The sequence below is a fragment of the Chanos chanos genome, chromosome 7, assembly GCF_902362185.1.
Source record: "Chanos chanos chromosome 7, fChaCha1.1, whole genome shotgun sequence".
NCBI classification, from domain to species: domain Eukaryota; kingdom Metazoa; phylum Chordata; class Actinopteri; order Gonorynchiformes; family Chanidae; genus Chanos; species Chanos chanos.
Window position 1 is genome coordinate 23209596 of NC_044501.1, and position 21749 is coordinate 23231344.

Below are 21749 nucleotides of genomic sequence, written 5' to 3' on the forward strand. Positions count from 1 at the left end.
CAAGGGGGAAGTGGAGACATTAGAGCAGCAGTCACCATTTTGAACACAGTTTAGAAGAACCTCAGCAGCACAGTGAAATGGCTTTGCCTTATTTTACAAAATATGCATGTATTGCCAGCACATTTGGGAATAGAATGTGTGTGTGTGTGTGTGTGTGTGTGTGTTTTGATACTTAATGTGCAAATAATTTAAATGGAGTTTGCGTGACTTAGAAATGCGGAGTGGTGTACAGGAATGCTGTGTTTTCATTATTAAAATTTGTCAGCACAGACAAGAATGTTATGAAAGTTCTTTTAAGAGACAGTTTTGGGAAAGTGGCATAAACTGTACTGATCTATTTGTTCACAATTTCACACCACAGAGAATGCCCTGTGCCCCCAGGCATGTTATGTAACTCACATTACTGAAAACCACTCCACACTTGTACGTACACTGAGGATCATGTGAAAACAAAGCATATATCATGTCTAACCAGAAATACTCATATACAGCCATCTCTTAAAAAATTATAACCATTACCAGTGCAGACACCTAAACTTTTTTTTTAATTGTAAGGAAATAGAATAGAATAGAATAGAATAGAATAGAATAGAATAGATGTAATCTGTGTCTGTAATACCTGTGGTGCTATGTGGAGTAACCTTAAATGAAACTATGTATGTTTATCAGTGTATCTGAACTGGTCTGATCACAGTCCGTTGCTGACCTTTCCAGGTCTTGCCGCTTGTTTGACAAGAGAAAACAAGGCTATGAGTCCAGCATTTCTCCTGTGGTGCCTGGTTCTGTGCTCTAGCAGCTGCGTAGTGGTCTACTCACACATGCCTATGGAGGACAGGAGCCATGGCAATGAGTCATCTTCACCCAGTTTACAGACACAGAACTCCACAAATGAGCCTCCCGTGATTGTCATAGGTGAGTTGTATGAGAAGTGGGACCTTTTAACTGGATATCTATAATGACTGTTTTTACACAATGATGATGCAGCCAAATACTAGACAACTTCTCCCGAGCTGTAACCTAATGCTTTACACTCATTTGTTACATTGTGCAGTTATGCGTTCAGGCCTGAATCCACTATAACAATCTGAAGGGACTATTTACAATTTCATTGAATCTGAAAAAATGTAGTTATAAGGAAAACCTGGTGCACTTGGTGAAACATCTGATATCTGATTCAGAAAGCTGTCAATTTTCAGTACAAGTCAAAACAAAAAACAATTCTTTTTCCTTCTGCAGCTAGTGAATGCCAGCACTGCATTCTTATTTCCGTAACTAGGCAAACTGCAACACACACACACACACACACACACCAATATATACATACAGTGACAGGCAGACAGATAGATAGATAGATAGATAGATAGATAGATAGATAGACAGATAGATAGATAGATAGATAGATAGATAGATAGATAGATAGATAGATAGATAGATAGATAGATAGATAGATAGATAGATAGATAACTCCCTCCTTATATCTGCTTGTTTTGTTTTGTTTTGTTTTTCGTTTTTGTTTTGTACCATGTGTATATGTAGAATAGGATGATATGTCCTCTTCTCTTCCTCTTCAGATGGATCACAATATTTCCATAGTGTGCCGCCAGTGCATGTGTGCAGCTGTCTCCATAATTATATATAACCATAATAACTTCATAATAACTTACAGTACAACCTTATAACACATGTTAATATTATTATTGTTATTATTATTATTTCTGATGTTATTGTTGTTGTTGTAGTAATTATTATTGTGACTTTTCAGAATTGACCAAAGCTAGTAAGAAGAATAAAAAATCCGAAAAGAAACCAAGAAAGGTAAAGTCGATTGAAACGTCTATCGCGTAAAAACTAGCTTCAAACAGAATATACTCAGAAATTTAAAAATCGTAAATAGCCTATATTTCCTGATATACATTTGCCTGCTTCAGTAATTGCAATGACTGGCACATTAAGGAAGGTGTTTGATCGTTTAATTTTTGTATATTCTAGTGCTGTTGTTGCAACCCGAGTACAAGAATTTCAATTAGATTATCCATAAAAATACCCTCTACTCCAGAGAAAAAAAGTCGAAAAGATAATAATTCGTGGACTACTATACTTTTATAGTTTTAAAATGGCGATATCCGTATTTTAATGTTAAAGTAACTTGATATATAAGCCTTAAGAAATCTGTAAACGTTTTCAAATGATTTTATGAATGTGAAACTACTGTGAGTGGAAGCTGACTTAAATTACCGCGATCTTGTCCATCAAACCTGTCCAAATCAATAGAACAAGTTTAGCACCAGGAGTAAAAGACCGCCGCCGCCAGCCAACTGCGTGCCACTCTGGGGAAGCTGCAAGTCACCGAACGCAGTCTGCTGCGAGTATTGCGCCTTTTGCCACTGTCGCCTTTTCAAGACGGTCTGTTACTGCCGGATGGGGTATCCGCGATGCTGAGGACATGCTACAGTAAACCAACGCTATACATAGGAGGTGGAGGAACCTCCAGCGAATCTCTTCAGCGGACTGATGTGGTCGCTTTGCAAAAGGCGGACAAGGGATGTATGGTAACCAACTGTCACCTATTCGGGAAGAAACATTTCCGACTGTTTTGGCCGTTGTAGGCTATCACTGTCATTATCTAGATCCAGGGGATCAGCGCTCCTAATTTTCAATAAAGTGCAAAACCGCTGAGGGAAAAGGCAGGCAAAATTTTTGTCAGCTAAACTGACGTTCTGCACAAATGAACAACGTTTGTTAGAACACATAAAAGTATTTTATTATCTATTCAAAATGAACATCATTGAAAATGTTTTCGAGTTTCTACCATGTACGGTAGGCCGCAAATATCAGTGTTACTTCGCTTAGTTACTTCATGTAGTTGTTTTTTTGTTTTTGTTTTTTTGTTTTGTTTTATGTTTTGTTTTGTTTTTTTAATTCAAATTGTGCCCCACCAAGCGCACTTGATCTTGATGTCCCAGGGTCGCAGAAATGTTGTGTATTAAATAGCTGGATACAAATGGTGTGCCTTAACTGTAAAACAATCTAAATATAACATTGCAAATGACGGTCTTCACTCAGAGCTGGTTAATTTTCTGGCACGACTTGCTTTGCGAAAAGTGAGTTAACCATTTGTGAGTGTCGTAGACGTGACGGTGTCTGTGAGTTATAGGCGGGAACTATTTGTGCGCTCCTCCGCTGAGAGGGCCCGGTCTTCCTTTAACGGATCTGTGTGATGTGCACTTTAAAGAGGCACTTTAAGGGAGTGTGCGCCATGGGTACCATTCTCTGCCAAACATTGCGTTTCCTGCGTTGCGTTTTTGCTGCTATACATTTCAAAGGGTTTTTTTTGTATCTGAGATTTTTTTCGACTGAATGACTCATATTTCTTTATAATGGTGAGAAATTAAAGGTGCGTTGGATGCGCTTGAGGGCTATTGAGTTAAGAATAGGAGAGCACGTCTACGTTACCAATATTAAAAATATTTGGTTCAGGAGAACAGTTCATTCAGCGAACCCCGTCTTATAGGGTACAAAACTTTGTATTAGCATTTTTGTCTCCATTTTAAGTAAACAACAGGGGAACAGATGTTTATATTGTCCATAATGACTTGTTTGTGTATAATTACACTTGATAAAACAAGCTGTTTTTCTTTCACTGAATAAACTTATTGGCTTTTTGTAGAGACAATATCTCAGTGATCCATAATAACAATTCTGCAGATGCATGATGCTCATGGATCCTTTCTCTCTCTCTGACTGACACGCACACACAGACACACACACATTTTATATACACACACACACACACACACACACAAACACACACAGACACACGCACATTTTATATATATACACACACACACACACACACACACACACACACACATATATATATATATATATATATATATATATATATATTCCCTTTAAAGTTGAATGAACAGGTCTCTGTCTGTGACAAGCCTGTTTGGTAGATATGTGGAGTGCTGGTATGCAGACAGTGGATTAAGGCAAAAGCCAGATCAATATTAGACAGGAAGGGGGGGGGGGGGGGTACCTAAGAATACTCTGGGAATATCACACATGTTTTAGTCACAAAGGAAAACAGGATTGGGACTGACCATGCTATACAGGGTTAGACAGTCTTAAAACAGGACTGACCATGCTATATAGGGCTAGACATTTTTTAAACAGGACTGACCATGCTATACAAGGTTATACATTTTTTAAGAGACTTAAAAGCATTCTGACTCTGCTCATAATCTGTTTCATATGAATTTGAGAAAAGAGAGAGCATCAAAAACATCTGAGAGAATGTAAAGGTAGAGTGAGGGTTTATCTCAAAACTGCTGACATATTGTAGCCATAATTGTCAGAGTTCTCCAAGGGTGTCACAAAAGTACTCACTCCAGCCAGGGTGGTACTTCAGAAAGCAAAATGTCGTAATGTCTCACTTTGCAGGTAAACAATCTGCCAAATGCCAAGATGGTCTGATAGAAATCTCTCTGAACTTTCCCCGCACTCTGCAGTGCTCAGTCCTGACAGCATGTTTACCTAAGTAGTCCTTCTTATTAAAAAAATCTCTTTTGTGTGTGTGTGACATACACTCTGTATCTCATTTTTTATTTAGTTTTCTTTTTTTAAGATGATTCTGGAGGGGGTGTTTTGTCGTAGTACTGGTCAGTGTATTTGTTAGGATGGAGATCAAAGCCATGTGTCTTGTTCTCTTCTGAGAAGCTTGACACACGTAATGAGCTTAAAAACATGGGCTTGACTTACCAGGCACAGGTAATAAACCAAACACACACACGCATGCACACACACACACCCCACAATGACACTTAGGTCCCAGATGCTGCAGCTGTTTCACATTAAAGGAGGGGTAAGTGAAAAGATGTGGGAGGAGGGGGGAAGGGGGGTCTCAGAGGAGTTTTCATCATTTTAATGGTCCAGGGTGTCTAATTGACCACAGCTTTCCCCTCGCCCCTTTACATTCACAACTACCAGCACTGCATCACACTCCATGTCCTTGGTATGATCTGTCGAAATTCCCTCTCCCTCAAAGCCCTGTCAGAGACTGCTTAAAGAAGACATCCCAAGCAGAGCAGCACAAAGAGTTCAAAAATGTTTTGGTTTTTTTTTTAGCATGACTTCAATTATCTACATAATTATCTATATTCCACTTTATCTATCTATACCTGCCTATCTATATACATCTATATTAACACCCCAAAGTAGCAGAGCAGGGTTTTGAATTTTACATTTTACATATTTGAAAATGAGAAATGATATACACACCAGACAAGTCTTATCCATAGCGACACATCTTTTGGGAATTCAACCTTAAAATGTTGGAATTCCCAAAAGATGTGTTTTCTCTCCACCTGTTATGAAAAACTGTAATTGTTCACCATTGATGTGAATAAATGACCAGAGATCTCGGAGACATTAGAGCTCCCCTTATTGGTCAAAAGGTGGAAAACACCATTAGTTATGCTGTAGTAACAATCTCTGAACAACGGCTGGCTGATATGTATGACTCTGATACAGGGCAGACACTGACTAGCAGAATTTGACCATTATCGATTTGTGTGCTTAGCTTTACATGGGCGGTGTAACGGCCGAGACATGAATAGAATCAAGTGTTCCTGCAGTCAGAACACTAAAAGATGCACGTTTTATTTATTTATTCCTCATTCTTTTGGGAAGGGGACCTGCAATAACATCATTAATGGATAACAGCAGGAATGTTCCACAGAAACACCGATGGATGAATGTAAACAACGATTGGATGAAGGTGACCAAAAAGAGAAAGCATGAAAACAAGAGCTTAGATTCTACATGGTCATGTAGAGTCATTAACTCTATCCATGGTCATATCTCTTTTAGCCCATCCAAATTCTATCCCACATCTCAGCCCCCAGACCGCAATGGCCTCAGATTATACCCACAGGAAAATAACTACAGGAGCAGGGTTTTTTTTTATTTTTGGAGGAACTCCACTTCCTTTACTTGGTTTACACAGGATACAGTGAAAAGTGCAGACAGACCTGTTCGGGACTAGTCCACAAACTCTGGAATCACTCTGACATAACGCAGACAAACCAACAGCGGTGACTTTATTCATCTGACATGCTGATGCAGTTCACCGTTTCGAGCACTTAAGTCAGGAATTTTAACAACATGGATATTCTTAAATTCAATTATCATAAAAATCAGGGAATGCAATTAATACACAGCAGTGCTCTGAAAAACATCACTACATTTTGATATTGTAAAGGCCTTGTTTTTGCAGTCTGAAGAAGTCTGTGGTGTGATGAGTGAGCACTTTCACCTAATGAAACCATTCTATCTGCCAGAATGACAGTGCTTTCCCTGGACTTCCTCTGAAACAAAGTTAACTCCTGACTAATCCTTAAGCGCATCAGTGACTGCGGCAAGGAGGGCTCCGGGTCCTTAGTAGCGGTAGTGGTCTGGTTTAAAGGGGCCATCACGGGGAAGGCCCAGGTATTTGGCCTGCTTCTCTGTCAGCTTGGTCAGCTTCACTCCCAGCTTGTCCAGGTGGGCTGCTGCCACTTGTTCGTCCAGCTAAAAAGTTGAGGAGACAGAGAAAAACTGTAACAGTTACATATCTCGGGGTGTGTGTGTGTGAGACAAGCATGTTATTCTTCCTCTGAGCATTAATATTTGATTTAGTTTTGTTAACAGTGACTTGCATCCTCATTGACTAGACTAATTAAAATAAAAAACACACACAGTTAAACAGTGAGCCCTCAGTCAGTCAGTAAGACCTGACTTTGTTGTGAAGGTGGCATCTGTCTGTCTTCACACAAATTGGAGCAGAAAAACAGATCAATACAAAAGGAATACGGTGATATCATAATCTCCTTTGTGTTGTGCTTGGCCACACAGCAATCCAAAAAAGAAAGAAGAAAAAAAAAAACAAAAAAACCCACCCTTAACTGTCCGTACTGTCAGGATAAGAATTCCAGATCCCAACGATAGCAGATACTCAAACTATGGCTGGCAGTGCTCCAGTGCACCATTTCCATGGCAACCCACTCACCGCGTATGGTTTGAGTTACACGACACAAGATGTTTGCTACAGTCCAAATGTATGTTACTCTGTGGATGTCACTCCATACACAAATGACATCAAACATCTGGGTGTGAGTAGTGTCACACAAACTCTCTCTCCCTGCCGTTTGCTGTCCCTGGTAGTAAAAAGCTTTAATGACAGTTTCATGTGTTATCTTTCTGAAGCCTGACAGAGTAGCAAAGAGTACGCATGGGTCTGTGGCTTTGAGGTTCTCGATGAAACTGATATTCTTAAAAGCAGCATAAACTATCAACTTAAAAAAGCGAAAGTACAACACAAACAGTCAAACAGATTAAGGCATCTAGTTGATGACACATCCCGAAATGCAGCAAAACCAATGATCACATCCTCAATTTGTGAGGTTTTTAACCGAATCAGTTTAAGGCATGAGTGTATACTTTACTAGTCTGAGACCAAACCCCTCCCCCACTCTCTAGTTCCTCAACCCTATACCACCAAATCACTGCAACCCGCTCAGTAACAGCTTTACCCACTGGGCCACTGTCTGAGGGCAGAGCCAGCAGACTGTTCTGGACCAGACCGCTGATTCACAATGGCCTCTTTCACCAATACCTTCCTAAATTTTTTCTTAAATTTGTTCTTGAGAAAGATCCTAAGAAAAAGTCTACGTCAGATTCATGATGTGTTCTTAAACCACAGAATTGTTTGCATCTTTGTTCTTGTAATGATTAATCCCATTATCATCTTAAATTGGAAGCGCATGCCAGTTGTTCCTAATTAGCATAGGTAAACGCCCCGTCAATCCTCATAAAAGGCCAAGAGACTGCAGGGCCGTGTGCACACAGAAATCCATGGAAGCCCATTTCAGCCACATTTGGGGAAAAAAAAAAGTTTGCTTAGTTGCGACTTTATTTCTCTGAATTCCGACTTAATTTCACGGCATTCCGACTTGATTTCTCACAACTCCAACTTTATTTCTTGTAATTCCGACTTTTTTACCTCACGATTCTGACTTTTTCCCTCGCCATTCCAACTTTTTATTTGTGTTGATTTTGTTTCTCATAATTCTGAGTTCTTTTCTAGCAACCAACAAGCAGCTTGAGCCATCATTTTTGCTCCCACTTTAATGGTTCAATGCCACCATTTAATTGTAAAATAATGAAAATAATTATTAAAAAACATAAATGATAAAAATATTATTGTGATTTCAATGGTATAATATAATATACAACTGTAGAATTTAAGAAAATGCAATAAACAATTAATTTGCACAAACATGTCAGCATTCAAATGTGCGCAAGTGTGCTCTTGTGTGTGCGTAGATTCTGTTCTTACCTAGGAACAAATCCCAAATAAAACATTGGTGAATGTCAGAAAACTGCGTAAGTAGGTTTTGAGAACAAATTTCTTCTTAAGAACGGTTGGTGAATGAGGCCCAATGAGAATGCCTTAGCATGTGACCGCCATACCTTCTTTGGCAGGAAGTAGACTCCAATTGGGTACTTGCTGGTGTTTGTCCACAGTTCGATCTGGGCGAGGACCTGGTTGGTGAAGGAATTGCTCATGACGAAGCTGGGGTGACCCATAGCACAGCCCAGGTTCACCAGTCTGCCCTCAGCCAAGATGATGACATGCTTGCCATTCTTCAGGCGGTAACGGTCCACCTGCGAAGGGAAAGGTAATGTTTAATACACGTAGCACACTGGAACTGGAAAAGGATGAAAGGAACAGAGGGAAGAGAGAGTGATGAGCACTCTTCAGCTCAGACAATTCGTCTTTAATCTGCACCTAAATAATAGATTACTGATAATGTAATAAGAAATTATTGATAATGTGCTTAAGGAATTTACATATTTGTATCCTGGCAGGCAGTCACATTTTTTTCTTCCATATTTTCACATATTTCTATACCCTTATCTGAACTCTGGCTTTCTACACATAAGCAGTGTGAATGGACACACTGACATGACACATAGCCAGTATGAGAGATTTGCCAGCAGGTTAAACTTTCTTTAGTTATTGGTGATTCAGTACTGGGCAGTCAATCATTTATCACCAAGGGTGGAACTTGGACCACACAAGCAGATTCAACAAGAAGCTGAGGGAAGCTCAAGATCATCTGAAGGTCGTTTATCTTTGAGCAAGCACAAACAGAATAAATCTGAAGACTCACATACTCATTAGATCTCTAAAGTCCACACTGTGTAATGTCAACTAGACAGCCATCCATGATCTCTTAAGGGTTTGTCAGTGCAGACTGGCTGCCATGGATGGCAGATAGAATATTCAGCCATCATCCTAATGTTGAGATCCACCATCTCAGTTCGTTTTCATGTCACTGCTTGAGACATTAGTCTAGATAGTTTCATGATTAAATTAAATCCCTTTTATACACCTTAAGTCTGTGTTTGCCATTTAGTACTGTGAGGGAGGACTATTACAGTTCCCTGTCTGGGTGTTTATGGCTATTGCAGATACATTACCTGTCAAACAAGGCTGTAAGCTCCATTTCATGTACACTGGAGCTCACATCAGTGACAGAGCCTTACAAGTCACTTAAATTCAAGTTTGATAAAGCATAAGGACCCAGGGCCCGCCCAAGTTAAATAATCCAACTAGTAGGTTAAACTAGGTGGGTTGCGGAGGCAGTGTCTACAGCTGAAAATAACAAATATAAGAGACTCCACTGCCTTGTACTCTTCACTTTTAAGTAATTACTTGACATAAGCTAAATTTCTTTGACTGCCCTTTTCACAACGTACTCTGTTTTCATCTAAAGTAGTGCTTATACTTGAGGATTAGTTTTTTGAGGATTACCTATTTCATATCAGGTCAGTATCTTGGTTACTGATTGCTGTGAACTGATACTAGGGGTTTGATATCTTGGTTACTGACATGAACTGATGCAATACCTGAGGTTTGATGTTGACCTTCTCAGCAGCGTTGTCATCAAGCCATTTCACATCAATCTCACAGTCAAAGTGACCAATGTTGCAGACAATCGCATCATCCTTCATCTGCTCAAAGTGTCTGAGGAAAGAAAGAGAAACAGGTGATTCATTAATCGCCAAACTGAGGCAAATTTAATTAAGTAAATGCTGAGATTGAAACCTGTTTTAATCCTTCACTTGAACAATCCCTATGGCATAAAATAAGCACAAACTATTTCTCTCTCCTTTATGCATTATTGCCCAAATCCTTCCCTAGAACCCAAAGCCTGTATCACTTCTGAAGAAGAAAAAGAGCTGCCAAAATCAGACAGAATGCTTTGCCACTTAAGAGCATCCAAGGTGAAGTTCACAGTGGAGACAAGCATCATGTCTGACATTTCTCCTTCCCTAGAACAGAATGCTGATCATTCACAGGCCCATAGAGAACTTGAGGAAGCAGGTAGCTGAGTTGAGAATGCAGTTTTCGTAACAACAACTCCAGGGAAGAGCAAACCCAAGAAGCCTGAAGCCTGGAGTCAGTTAATATCTAAAGCAGAAGTACAACAGATGCCGTCCAAGGCTCAGTCAAGAGGCATGGTTCTGCTTCAGATGCAGTGAAGATGGCCCTCTTGCTAGAATGCGAGGAAACTCCATTAATCAGGTGGCTACTGACGAGATGGTCAAGTAGCTCTTGAACTGAGACAGTGTTTGTGAGTGATTTCATAAAATCCAAAGATACGTATGTAAAGAATGTCATCTCTCATCTTGCATTCATAATAAGTATCCATACACCAGTAATAACCATTCATTGGAGCGGTTACCACACAGCAGTGATTCCTGCATGGATTAGATCACTCGCACCTCATGCCTCCATTCATATATAGGAATGCCAGGAAGGACCAGTGGCCCATTCTTCTTGGTTGCATGGCTGAAGGAGGAAGGTTAAATGATGCAAATGATGCGGAAACAGAGGTGGGTTTTGGGGCATGTTTTGCAGGAATTTAAGAGACTGGCTGATGTTCCATCAGGAACAGTGGCTAAGTGGATGAAGTACACGTGAAGTTAAGACAAAAACTAGGGTCAACTGCATGTGGTATATGCTACAAAAAAACTCTAGGTTCATGATGACCGTATCTGGCTCCTCTGCTGTGGTGTATTGTGTAGTTTTCTGGGCGTGGCCTCCATCCAGCCTACCCCCGTAGAGGGCCAGGTAAATGCAAAAAGATACAAAGGCTCTGAGTGATCATTCTATCCTGATAGGAGTGGTTTCTTCCAGAATGACAATGGAAACCATACCCACCAAGTGGTTTGATGACCTTGAAAAGAATGTAAACCATATGCCAGGAATGTATCAGTAATCAGATCGACACAAATGAAGTGTGGAAGTCCAGACACCACGTAAAGACACACTTAGACTGTTCTACTAGATCATTACAGCCGTGTTAATAAGGTTTATGAAGGCTTTTTGCTTCCATCTGCAGGTTACGCTTAACACAGAAGTATTCCAGAATATTCTACATATAGGGGCGCAGTTTGAACATCTGTGGGTAATCTTGAACAGCAGCGCAGATCCCACTCTTTTCTCTAAGACAGGCCCATGAATCCACTGCCATTCATCACATTGATACAGAGCGAAAAACACACTGATACAGAGTTAAAAAGCACCAGGCAACAGTAACTGTATCCTTCACTGCCTGTGTGTGAACATGAAGATGAGCGGGGGGTAGTGATGGCAGATGATATACTACCATAGCATGCTGTATATGTTTTAAACACACAGGAGGGGGAACGGTGAAGCTACCAACTTTACAGGACGTGCTTACATTTCATTCTATCAGAGACATAAGCAGCAGATCAGTTATTTGTGCCAATGGAGGGGAAACACACCCTTTAGGCTACTCAACTGCACATACAACCCTTTCCACCTACCACACTACAACAAAATGGTAAGTGTGCCCTCTAGCTATGATTTAATCGTCTGCACTCCATGGGAGGACCAGGGGAGAGTTTACACATATAAGATAAAAACTGCAGGGCAATCCACAGTAAATTAACTGCCTTTATGTGGACCTGTACACCAAGCAGCTCAATACCCCCCCCCCCCCCCCCCCCCCCCCCCCCCTACAATTTTAATGAGAGCAATACACTCACCCTCAGCCTATAGTGTTTTCAGGATTAAGACAGGAAACGTTATAGCTTTTCTTAAAGGAAGAATAGTTCTGTAAGTAGTCCTGTAAAACTTGGTAGCAGGCATTAATCACACTTTCCCATAACCGAACAGGAAACTGTCAGTGGCCTTAAGTCTGAGGCAGATCTGTGCCAACAAATGGGTACTGTTTGATGTAACCATCCAAATTTGCCTATGCTAAACTAACCAACAAACTAACTAATTAATTAATTGATTGATTGATTGATTAATTAATTAATAATCCAGGGAGTGTTGACAACATGACTTGCTTTATGGGAGTAAGATTACTGGAGTCTCATGGCAAATTTTTGTTGGGTTGCGAAACTAGTCCAGAAAGTAGTCTAGACTTATTGAAGTCAACAGGAGAACCCTGAGAATTACAACAGGTTTTACAGTGGGAGGTCATACAGAAAAAAAAACAAAAAACAAAAAACACACTCAAACAGGAGTGGTCCTTTAAACACTGTGCTTTAAGAGCTGGTGAACTCAGTGTGTGGCATCCATCTGTAAAACAGAGTGCAACACAAACCTGCCCAGGATGATGTCCTCACAGCCAGTGGTCGTCACAAAGATGTTACCCTCCCTGCAGGCTTCATCCATGGTCGTGACCTCATAACCTTAAAATAAAAAAAACAGGGAAATCTTAACAAAACAAAGGAAATAAGACACTAGTATATTCCTCTCCGTTTTATCATTTTACAGAGCACTAAGGTGTACAGCTGCTACCTCCACAGTTTACAACAGATAAAATAAGCTGTAGATGCTGAACAATATAAACTGGCATCCTCTAATGGTCGACAAGAAAAGTTCACCTACTGTGTTTACTGAGAAAATTAATTCAATATATGTCTAAAAATGACCGTAAAAATGAACCAAAGAAGGAAACGTACCCTCCATGGCAGCCTGCAGAGCATTGATGGGATCCACCTCAGTGACTATGACACGGGCACCAAAGCCACGCAATGCCTGAACACACCCCTTACCGACATCACCGTAACCCGCAACCACGGCAACCTTACCGGCGATCATCACGTCTGTGGCGCGCTTAATGCCGTCAATGAGAGACTCCCGACAGCCATACAGGTTGTCAAACTTACTCTGAGAGAGAGAGAGAGAGAGCAAACATACACAAGGAACTATTCATTCACAGATTCACAGGAGCAAAAAACAAACGCATTGCTGCACAAAGCATCAGAAAAGCAAACAACATTTTAGGCCCAGTAGGAGATGTCTACACCTGAGACAGTTAAAAACTTGAACGGATTGAGCACACATGACAAACACTCTCTTTCCCATGCACTCCGTGACCTCTACCATCCCCATGACTAAATGCTAATCCTCTGAACAGTTTGAGCAGTACAGAAAGTCCTAAAACCTCAGGATCTTTGTTACCTTGGTTACAGAGTCGTTGACATTGATGGCTGGTATTTTGAGCTCTCCGTTCTTCAGCATCTTGTACAGGTTGTGCACGCCAGTGGTCGTCTCCTCAGAAACGCCCCGGATACCTTAGTAAAAAAATACATTAAAAATAAATAAATATCTAGGGAAACAAACAAAAATGTCTTTGCCCAACAACCATAATCGTGCCAGTTTATTACACACACGAGTCAGGTGCTGGGTTGGACTCCCATTGTCCCCAGAGCAACCTGAATTCCTCGGGGCTCGATTCTGCAGTACTCTAGTGTTCTACAGGGGCATGAGGGCATGCTGAAACTGTGCCATCTGGCAGAGGGCACCAAGCGGGACAGCTCCCCTGCCCCGTGCTCCTCACACCAAACAGTGACTGTGCTGCCAGCAGGACTCAACATGACATGGCATACACCCAACCAGACCATGTTTCTCCACTCTTCAGTGGTTCTGGTTGTGTCCAACTGGAGTGAGTTCTTGATTTTAGCTGAAAGGAGCGGATGGCAGCACCGCCGTCTGCTGCCATAACACAGGCCCAGTGAGTTGGATATTCCACAGTACCAGTTTACACCACTGCACCATCATCTCCCCCACAGGCAAGAATCATGCAAATAAGCAGTACACGTCTTTCTTTACTCTCTCTCTCACCTTTAACCCACAAGATTGCCAAAAATTGAATGGACCTTTTGTAAACCCCAGACACCGAGCGGCCATTTCTGACTGACCTGAACACATGGGCTTTGCCTGGCAGTCTGTTTCACACAGCAAACCGCAGTCAAAAGACTCACTATTGCTTTCAGTCAAAATTTCAACTCTAGTTTTATATTATGGTTCAACACTGCCACCATGTGTCCACAGAGCAGAACAGTCACAAAGATACTCCCTACTGAGCTGTGATCACTTCCCAGGTCACATGCATCACAGAGCCAGTTTTGAGAGTAACACCGCAGACAGACTGTGACCAGTATGATCCAGTCTCACATGGCGGGTACCATGTGACCAACTACACGGCAAACACATCAGTGATGTTTCTTCACTCCTACTAAATACATTTCACTTTGTTTGTTCAGTCAGGCTGATTCAGGCTTTTGTAACAACAGGCATCAGCTGTGAAGTACATGCACTCATGAATGCATTTGGATCACTTTGCATATGGTGGGTAGTATTCCCATTTGTCTCCCAATAAAAAAAAAGGCACCTACCAGATCCAGCCGGCTAGCATAATGAGCGAAATGCTTACAGAATGATGCTAATCTGATTTCAGGCTTCTGGCCCCACACTGAGGCCACAAGCATAAATTATTCTAGTTAATACATACGCATTACAAACTTATTGCGGCCTCCAGCATGAGTTAAAACAGCAGTACGAGGAAAACTGTTTTAGATAAGGCTAAAAACTCTGCTAGAGGCCTCACAGTCAATAGGAGGTCATAGCTGCAGACAGACGCAAGCAGGTACCTGCCAGCAGTTTGGGATACTTCTTGTGGACCAGGTTAGTCAGGTCCCCTCCATCATCCAGGATCATGTTGAGTGGCTGTCCGTCCTTGAAGTAGATGGTCTGCTCGATGCACCACACATATTCTTCATCTGTCTCCCCCTTCCAGGCATACACTGCAAACAAAAAAAAGTCAAAGGTCACGGATCAAAGCAGTGGTCTTCCAAGATATGTTCAGAGATTTTAGAAAATCCATTCAAAATCCAACACCAGAACTATTAAAAACTGTGCTGAGACGTTAAATGTGCATCAACAACAACAAAAAAAAACATCACACCGACAAGACAGAATGACCTAAGCACGTTTACTGATTAACCAAAATTTCAGACAAAGCAACACAGAAACTGCACCAAAGTTAAGAAACCCACAAATGCATCACAGTCTGTTTTTGTTTCAGTAGTTTCAACACTCAGAAATGTGAGATTTTAAAATGAAATCTGACTTTCATTAACTTCTTGTAGGTTACTTCACAAACCAAAATTAATCAGTCAGACAGATTAGTTCAGTCATGCTCTTTCCCAACCCCACAAAAAGGCATTGCTCAATCAAACAGGCCCCAAGGACTAAAGTATACAAATCTCACATAAGAAATATTACTCAAAAGCCTAAGATTCTGGCTAAGAATTTAGGCAAAGTAACAAAAGAATTTTCACTCTCTCTGAATCTTCTTTTCAAAAAAGTCAGCATAGCACTGCATGTGAATTCATGGTATAAATCTACAGAGAAACTGTCCAACTTACAGTAGCACACTAGCCTCAAGTAAGCAGTGAAAAGAAGAGAGTAATGATGAAAATCCATTTCCCTCTGCCAGTTAGACCCATTTATCTTTTAACCTACATTAACTGCCAATGGCAATGCAGCTCTACAATGAAGCAACCAGTCAGTTCACCTCCAACATCCAATCAGGTTCCTCAGAGTGAGGCAAGTTAGGCCAAGGAAACATTTTGCATGTACCTTAAGTGAAACAGTAATTTCACAGCATATCAAAAGACAACAGCAAATGACAGCCTGCAACAGCTGTAAGCACAACCCAGATTCAGTGGGTCTGAATGAGTCTAGTCTACTCCACTCTGACATGTGCTTCCCAACATGCCTCCACTGGCTCTTCTGTCGCACTAGCCCCTATCACCTGCTGGTCTATACAGCACCACCTTTGTGTCTGCACTCGTAACCAGGCACACATCTGTGATATGACCCAATGTTTCATGCAGCTGTATCCTTGCCCTTTAGCCTAGGACTCATTCAGTGACCAACAAACAGGGGCTCTTGTGTACTTAGTGTCAGGCTTTATCTCCTATTGGCCGGTTTGAACATAAACTGCCCAGCAGGCCCAAACCGGTTGTGTGTCAGCTCAGTGGGCTAAGAGCAGACCACGAACACAAACAACTGTTACCTGGAATGCCGGCTTTGGCAATAGCAGAGGCAGCATGGTCCTGAGTTGAGAAGATATTGCAGCTCGACCACTGAACCTAAAACGGGAAGATAAATCCGAGAAAAACAGAGAGAGAAAGGAGAGTGTTTTTTCTGCTTGAAGAGCAAATGAACAAACCAAAAATGGCCTGCAAGGTAATTTTCTGAAATAGTAGTGACGGCATTCAGGCCAGTGACTGTAGAGTAGCAAAGAGTACAGACTCAGCATCTTGAGTCTCTGTCAGAATTTGATTAAGATGTGAACAAACAACTTCTTAGAGGAATTACTTATGTGTAAACACTTTATGTTTTTTTTGTGAATTCAAACAACACTGGGCTTGCATATGGATAACTGGTACTGCTATATTGGCCTGGTCTGTATCTATATTTCAGAAAAGGTCGGACAGCTTTAGAGAGGGACACTCTGTCCGTAACACAGGCAACAAAAGGGCTGGGACCACAGAGACCAACCATGAATCCAATCAATATAAAACAAATGGAAGATTCACTGAACATAAGAGAAGTCAAAGGCAAGTCAATGGTCACCCTTGTGTTGAACCATTAAGAGGAGATGAAAATGGGAGGTTTGTCAAAACATTGTGACTAAAGGGTAATGTGCTTATATGACTGCTGCCAATGGACTGTAATAAGTTAAACTGTCTTTAAATATTATTTTTGACCAATTATTCTATTGCTCTACATCAAGGATAAAAAAAATTGTTCTTGGCTCTTTTTTAAACTTCTTGTTTTAGATGCAGGTATAAAGACATCCCCTGTTTCAGTACTGGTGACATGACAGCTGCCCAGTGCTAGATCATTTAGTCCACATATGCCCTGCTCTGATGGCTCAGAGCTCCAGCTTACCTCAGCTCCCAGTGCAGTGAGGGTCTCGATGAGGACTGCCGTCTGCAGGGTCATGTGCAGGCAGCCAGCGATACGGGCACCCTTCAGAGGCTTAGACTGCCCGTACATCTCCCTCATCTTCATCAGACCTGGCATCTCATTCTCCGCAATCTCAATGGCTTTACGTCCCCACTCTGCCAGGCTGATGTCAGCTACACACACACACACACACACAATATTACTTCAACAACACATACAGGTAAATAATGTGTAAATGACCATAATATTTGTATGCATGTGTGTCTTTAAAGCTTTTTCATTCTTGTTTCAAGCTTGCCAATCTTAGTCCTAGACTAACACCAAACACCTAATTTGACATGTGAGCTTTGCCACGAAATGAATCAACCAAAACTCTACTCCCAACTGCAAATAGGTTACAGATAGGTTACCCCTAGGTTTGGTCTTTGATGTGTGTGTTCTGGAAGCCAGAGTGAAATAGCTTATTGACGCTAGGCTAGGCCAAGGAATGTGCAGTGCATTCCTAAATTTAAGGCAACAGGATTCTAAACAAGTTTCCAAGTTATGCAATCTGTGACTTGTGAGGGTTTAGCTGTGGCAGGTGTTTGACTCAAATCCCTGAGCGACTGATTACAGCGCCTCGCCAGCTCCCAGTGAGAAAAGCCAGCCGCACCATCACCTGTCCTGTCGGTACAACGTACTTCACATTATCGTTTTTACGGGTGTGGATTAAATACTTAAAAAATAAAAATGTCTAACCTGGTGAGCAGGCATAGTACTTTCGCTCCTCTGAAAAAAATTAGAATTTGGATGATGTCTGAAAAGAAACTAACACAAAATAAATTTCTTTAGAGGAGTCGCACTGTGGGGGGTTGGATGTGTGTCTGAATTTAAGTCATCCAACCGGCAACTTTCTCTGAACTTGCGTCAGTTAAGATCGTATTTTGTACTGATTTCATATTTGATTTCCTACAACTGGAATTCTCCAGCTGCAACTCAATCATTCGTAAGTGACGCCCTCCCATTGCGAAAATCATGTGTGACCAGTGTTTGGCTGCAAACCTAGCCGCACTGATCTGGAACACGCCTGTGCGCAGCACATCTGTTTCTTGCCAACAAAGTCTAATATTCCACCGTCAGTTTTTTTTTTAAACAACAACAACAACAGCAACAAGCATACATACCAATTCGTACCGTTTGAAGGGAACCGCTACCGCTAAAGCATAATCTGAATCCATGTGTACATTTCGTTCCTTAAAGCAGCATGTGAGAACATTACATAAAAGTGGCCTGATGAATCTACGTGCAATGCAGCAATATTTCTGCCAATATGTCTAAAGGCCTATCATGTTTGTGACACATATACAGAACACGTTAATCGTAAGGGAAGCGTGGCTTTTGAAATTTGAACTCAAGGTGTTGGCCGAGGGGGCAAAGTCTAAATACTATTACTATTACTACAAACTGATGTCCTGAATAGTGATTCAACAACGTCAAATGGTCGATACAAATATTTCCTTATTTACTTAGGACAAGCGGTTTGTAAAAACACAGGGCCTCAACAGTTCTATGTACAGGAAAATCTCACTGCAAAGCAATAAACTGCAAACAGTAAACTTTGCAACAAAATAACAAATAATAAAGCTTTTCATTTTACGCTTAGCATAATCACACGTGCACGTCGAGTGTACTTGTGGCTGCCGATCAACGAAAACTGGCGGCGTAACGCATTGCATCATAGGGGGTGTAGTTTTCTCAAACAACTGCATTCAATGGATCGTCGTAACTCACCACCTTATGTGGACTACAATTACCGATATGGATCTGAGGTACTCTTCTCAAGGAAACCATGCTTTCTCGCTCGGTTCCTGGCGAGGTGCTATGTATGCAAGAAACCTTGCAATATAAATATTGTTTTTACAAAATAAGTGGTAAATCTGAACTATCCCCAGCGCCGAGACGTATTTGTTTATATGCTGCATTGTGTTCTGTTCGTCGTTTAGGAACATTAACATCACACACAAACGATACGCCCCCCGGCTTCTTCACCATGTGATAACTAAATATGAATCATGAATTAAACAAAATACATTAGTTTAAACACGAACAGTCGCTTGCAATGCAATTTGCGTGGCGTTTGAAACTACTATCAACCTAAAGCCATTACCAAAAATATTATCTGCAAGTACAATTGATTTGCACCGATAGCGTGAGCATAACCCGGATAAGAATCATTTACAAAGTAAATTCATACTGACCGACTTTGAAGGGTAGCTTCTCAGACATGTTGCTGGTCGTTTCTGGTTGACACTGGCGAACAGGCAGCTATGCTCTTTAAGCCCGGTTGTTGACTTCAGTGGGGAAGAAGGAATAATAGTTGTCAACTTGGTTTTAAGTGGCGACAGACAGCCTTATTATAATATTCATAGGATTTTTGTGCCTATCCCACGCCTCTTGTTTCATATTGGCCAAGACCATCGCACAACAAACTTAGCAAGGGCGTGGCCAGTTATGTAGTACGGCAGCCAATGAGGGACTGAAGTACAAAGTGGGTGTGTTGACCGAATAATGTATAATGTTTGTTTCAGTTGGGACTGAGTAGTCGGTAAAGGTTACAGTTTTGCGCCTTGGGATCACCCGTAGGCATAGAAGTTGTACCTAATCGTACCCGAGAAATTCTTTGATCTGAAACAAAGTGAATGAAGTTTGTTAGACAGTTTAGACTTATTAATTACGACAGAACATGAACCGTTCTGCACGTTATGACAATGTGGATAGTCATTGGAAAACGTAAATGTTCACGCTACTGTGGCAGTAATACTACTGACTGTTGTTAGTTGAACATTTTGTGTGGAATGAAATGCATGAAACATAGTCCAGTGCTTTTATGTTTAACAGACAACCTGTTTGAGGCTTTTCCAGTATCTGACATCACATATGCACTGTTTTCATTATTTGCAAGTTAAAGGAAGATATTTAAGATTCCTAGGTTTTAAAAGGCTAGCTTAATAAATTACATGACCCCAATTCAATTCTTTCATCTAAACAAATTCTCCACTAATTTTTTTTAGCAGTTTCCCTTTTAACATTACACTTGTAAGAATAGTATCCTCATAATTTAGAAACTGTAATGTATTCAAAGTAAGGAAGAGTGGGATATAAGTGCATTTAGTACATAGTACCCATCTGTGTTCAGGAGGTCTCCCAAGCTGTGTTGTCTTGTCTTCTACATATGAGGCTATGACAGTGGACCTGAGGGCTCAGCTCAGATCACCTTGTGTTTACATCCTGTTTGTACATCCTATTTGTGGCCATCGTTGGTTTGAATGTTTGGTTTAGCCCAGGGCAGAACCCACCACCACCACCACCATTACATCACTCATTTGGGTTCTCTCTCTTCTGTCTTTATCACACACTATTAACACATTATGTTCCTTAACCTGGGCCTGCATGTACAACAAACCATATGTCACTATTCGAAAGAAAAACATTTTCCCCATTACTGATTGTTACACAATTAACATTCTGTACTATAGGGAGACCAGCCACTGAGCATACAACCAAGTTATCGCCTGACCTGAACACACGCAGACAAATACACACAGTATGATCAAAAACTCAGAGCTCAGCAAACTCTAGGCCGATCCAGCCATAACTCCCCAGTGCCAATTTCACTGCTACAAACAGACATGTTGAGACGAAAAAGTTTTCACAAAACCATTTATGTAAGATTGTTCTGGAGTAATTGTGTAATACTAACCTCAGAAAGGAAAACAACAGACAAACAGGACTGTATCAGAACTTCCAAAAGGACAAGCCACCAGTTCGCCAGTACTTTTTAATTCTCTCAAGCATACCATGACTGGGGTGACTGACAGACAGACAGACAGACAAAAGTGCATGCATGAGTCAGAAAACAACATTTTACTATCAATTTGTTGAACCTTTAAGTGGTAATGTTTTTTGTTTATTTTTTGGAACATTATAATTGCGTGAGCTCGCTAATGAAGAAAGATTACATTTGAATTACTAAAGATACATGATAACATCTCATTCAGTAGATTATTTAGTTGGGTACGAATTAAACTGGTTTAAGTGTTTTGAAAAATGGGTACAGGAATCACAGCGTAACAGGAATAAGGTTGAGGGGGGAAATGCTGAAATCATGTGTTTTATTACACCCCATGCATGTGTATCTGAGGTCTCTCCTGCTAAATTTGGCACATGCACAGACAGGCCCACTCTACATTGGCTGACTGCATAACCCCACACGTTATGTAGATTAGTGCCTCTTACACACATGCAGATCCAATGCTCTGGTGACCCTCTATATTCTTTAACATGCCTGTCTGAGTAACAGGCCAGTGTTCTCACAGCATGGGGAGAGCTGTGCACTGCTCTTCATGTGTATGTC

The 21749-nt window shown here is 41.0% G+C and overlaps 2 protein-coding genes across 2 annotated transcripts; one reads left to right on the forward strand and one right to left on the reverse strand.

The window, feature by feature from the left end:
* The first annotated feature begins 749 nt into the window (after nt 1–749).
* Nucleotides 750–2439, forward strand: asip1 (agouti signaling protein 1). Its single transcript, XM_030780830.1, has 3 exons — nt 750–912; nt 1763–1815; nt 2272–2439. The coding sequence occupies exons 1-3, from the start codon at nt 750–752 to the stop codon at nt 2437–2439; spliced, it is 384 nt and encodes a 127-aa protein (XP_030636690.1).
* A 3521-nt stretch (nt 2440–5960) lies between these two features.
* On the reverse strand, nt 5961–19720 carry ahcy (adenosylhomocysteinase). Its single transcript, XM_030780963.1, has 10 exons — nt 19594–19720; nt 17339–17529; nt 16458–16533; nt 15028–15180; nt 13556–13668; nt 13054–13261; nt 12693–12780; nt 9958–10075; nt 8515–8709; nt 5961–6573 (listed from the first exon to the last, which is right to left on the reverse strand). The coding sequence occupies exons 1-10, from the start codon at nt 19619–19621 to the stop codon at nt 6442–6444; spliced, it is 1302 nt and encodes a 433-aa protein (XP_030636823.1). The 5' UTR covers nt 19622–19720; the 3' UTR covers nt 5961–6441.
* Nucleotides 19721–21749: the final 2029 nt, after the last annotated feature.

What these genes read in the sequence shown, in the direction of transcription:
- asip1 (XM_030780830.1), top strand. Translation starts at nt 750, where the DNA reads ATGAGTCCAGCATTTCTCCTGTGGTGCCTGGTTCTGTGCTCTAGCAGC. An exon ending in GCCTCCCGTGATTGTCATAG is followed by an intron (nt 913 to 1,762) that starts GTGAGTTGTATG and finishes GTGACTTTTCAG; the next exon opens with AATTGACCAAAGCTAGTAAG. An exon ending in CCGAAAAGAAACCAAGAAAG is followed by an intron (nt 1,816 to 2,271) that starts GTAAAGTCGATT and finishes CCAAATCAATAG; the next exon opens with AACAAGTTTAGCACCAGGAG.
- ahcy (XM_030780963.1), bottom strand. Translation starts at nt 19,621, where the DNA reads ATGTCTGAGAAGCTACCCTTCAAAGTCG. An exon ending in TCAACGACTCTGTAACCAAG is followed by an intron (nt 13,262 to 13,555) that starts GTAACAAAGATC and finishes TCTCTCTCTCAG; the next exon opens with AGTAAGTTTGACAACCTGTA. An exon ending in AGGTCAACATCAAACCTCAG is followed by an intron (nt 8,710 to 9,957) that starts GTATTGCATCAG and finishes TTCCCTTCGCAG; the next exon opens with GTGGACCGTTACCGCCTGAA.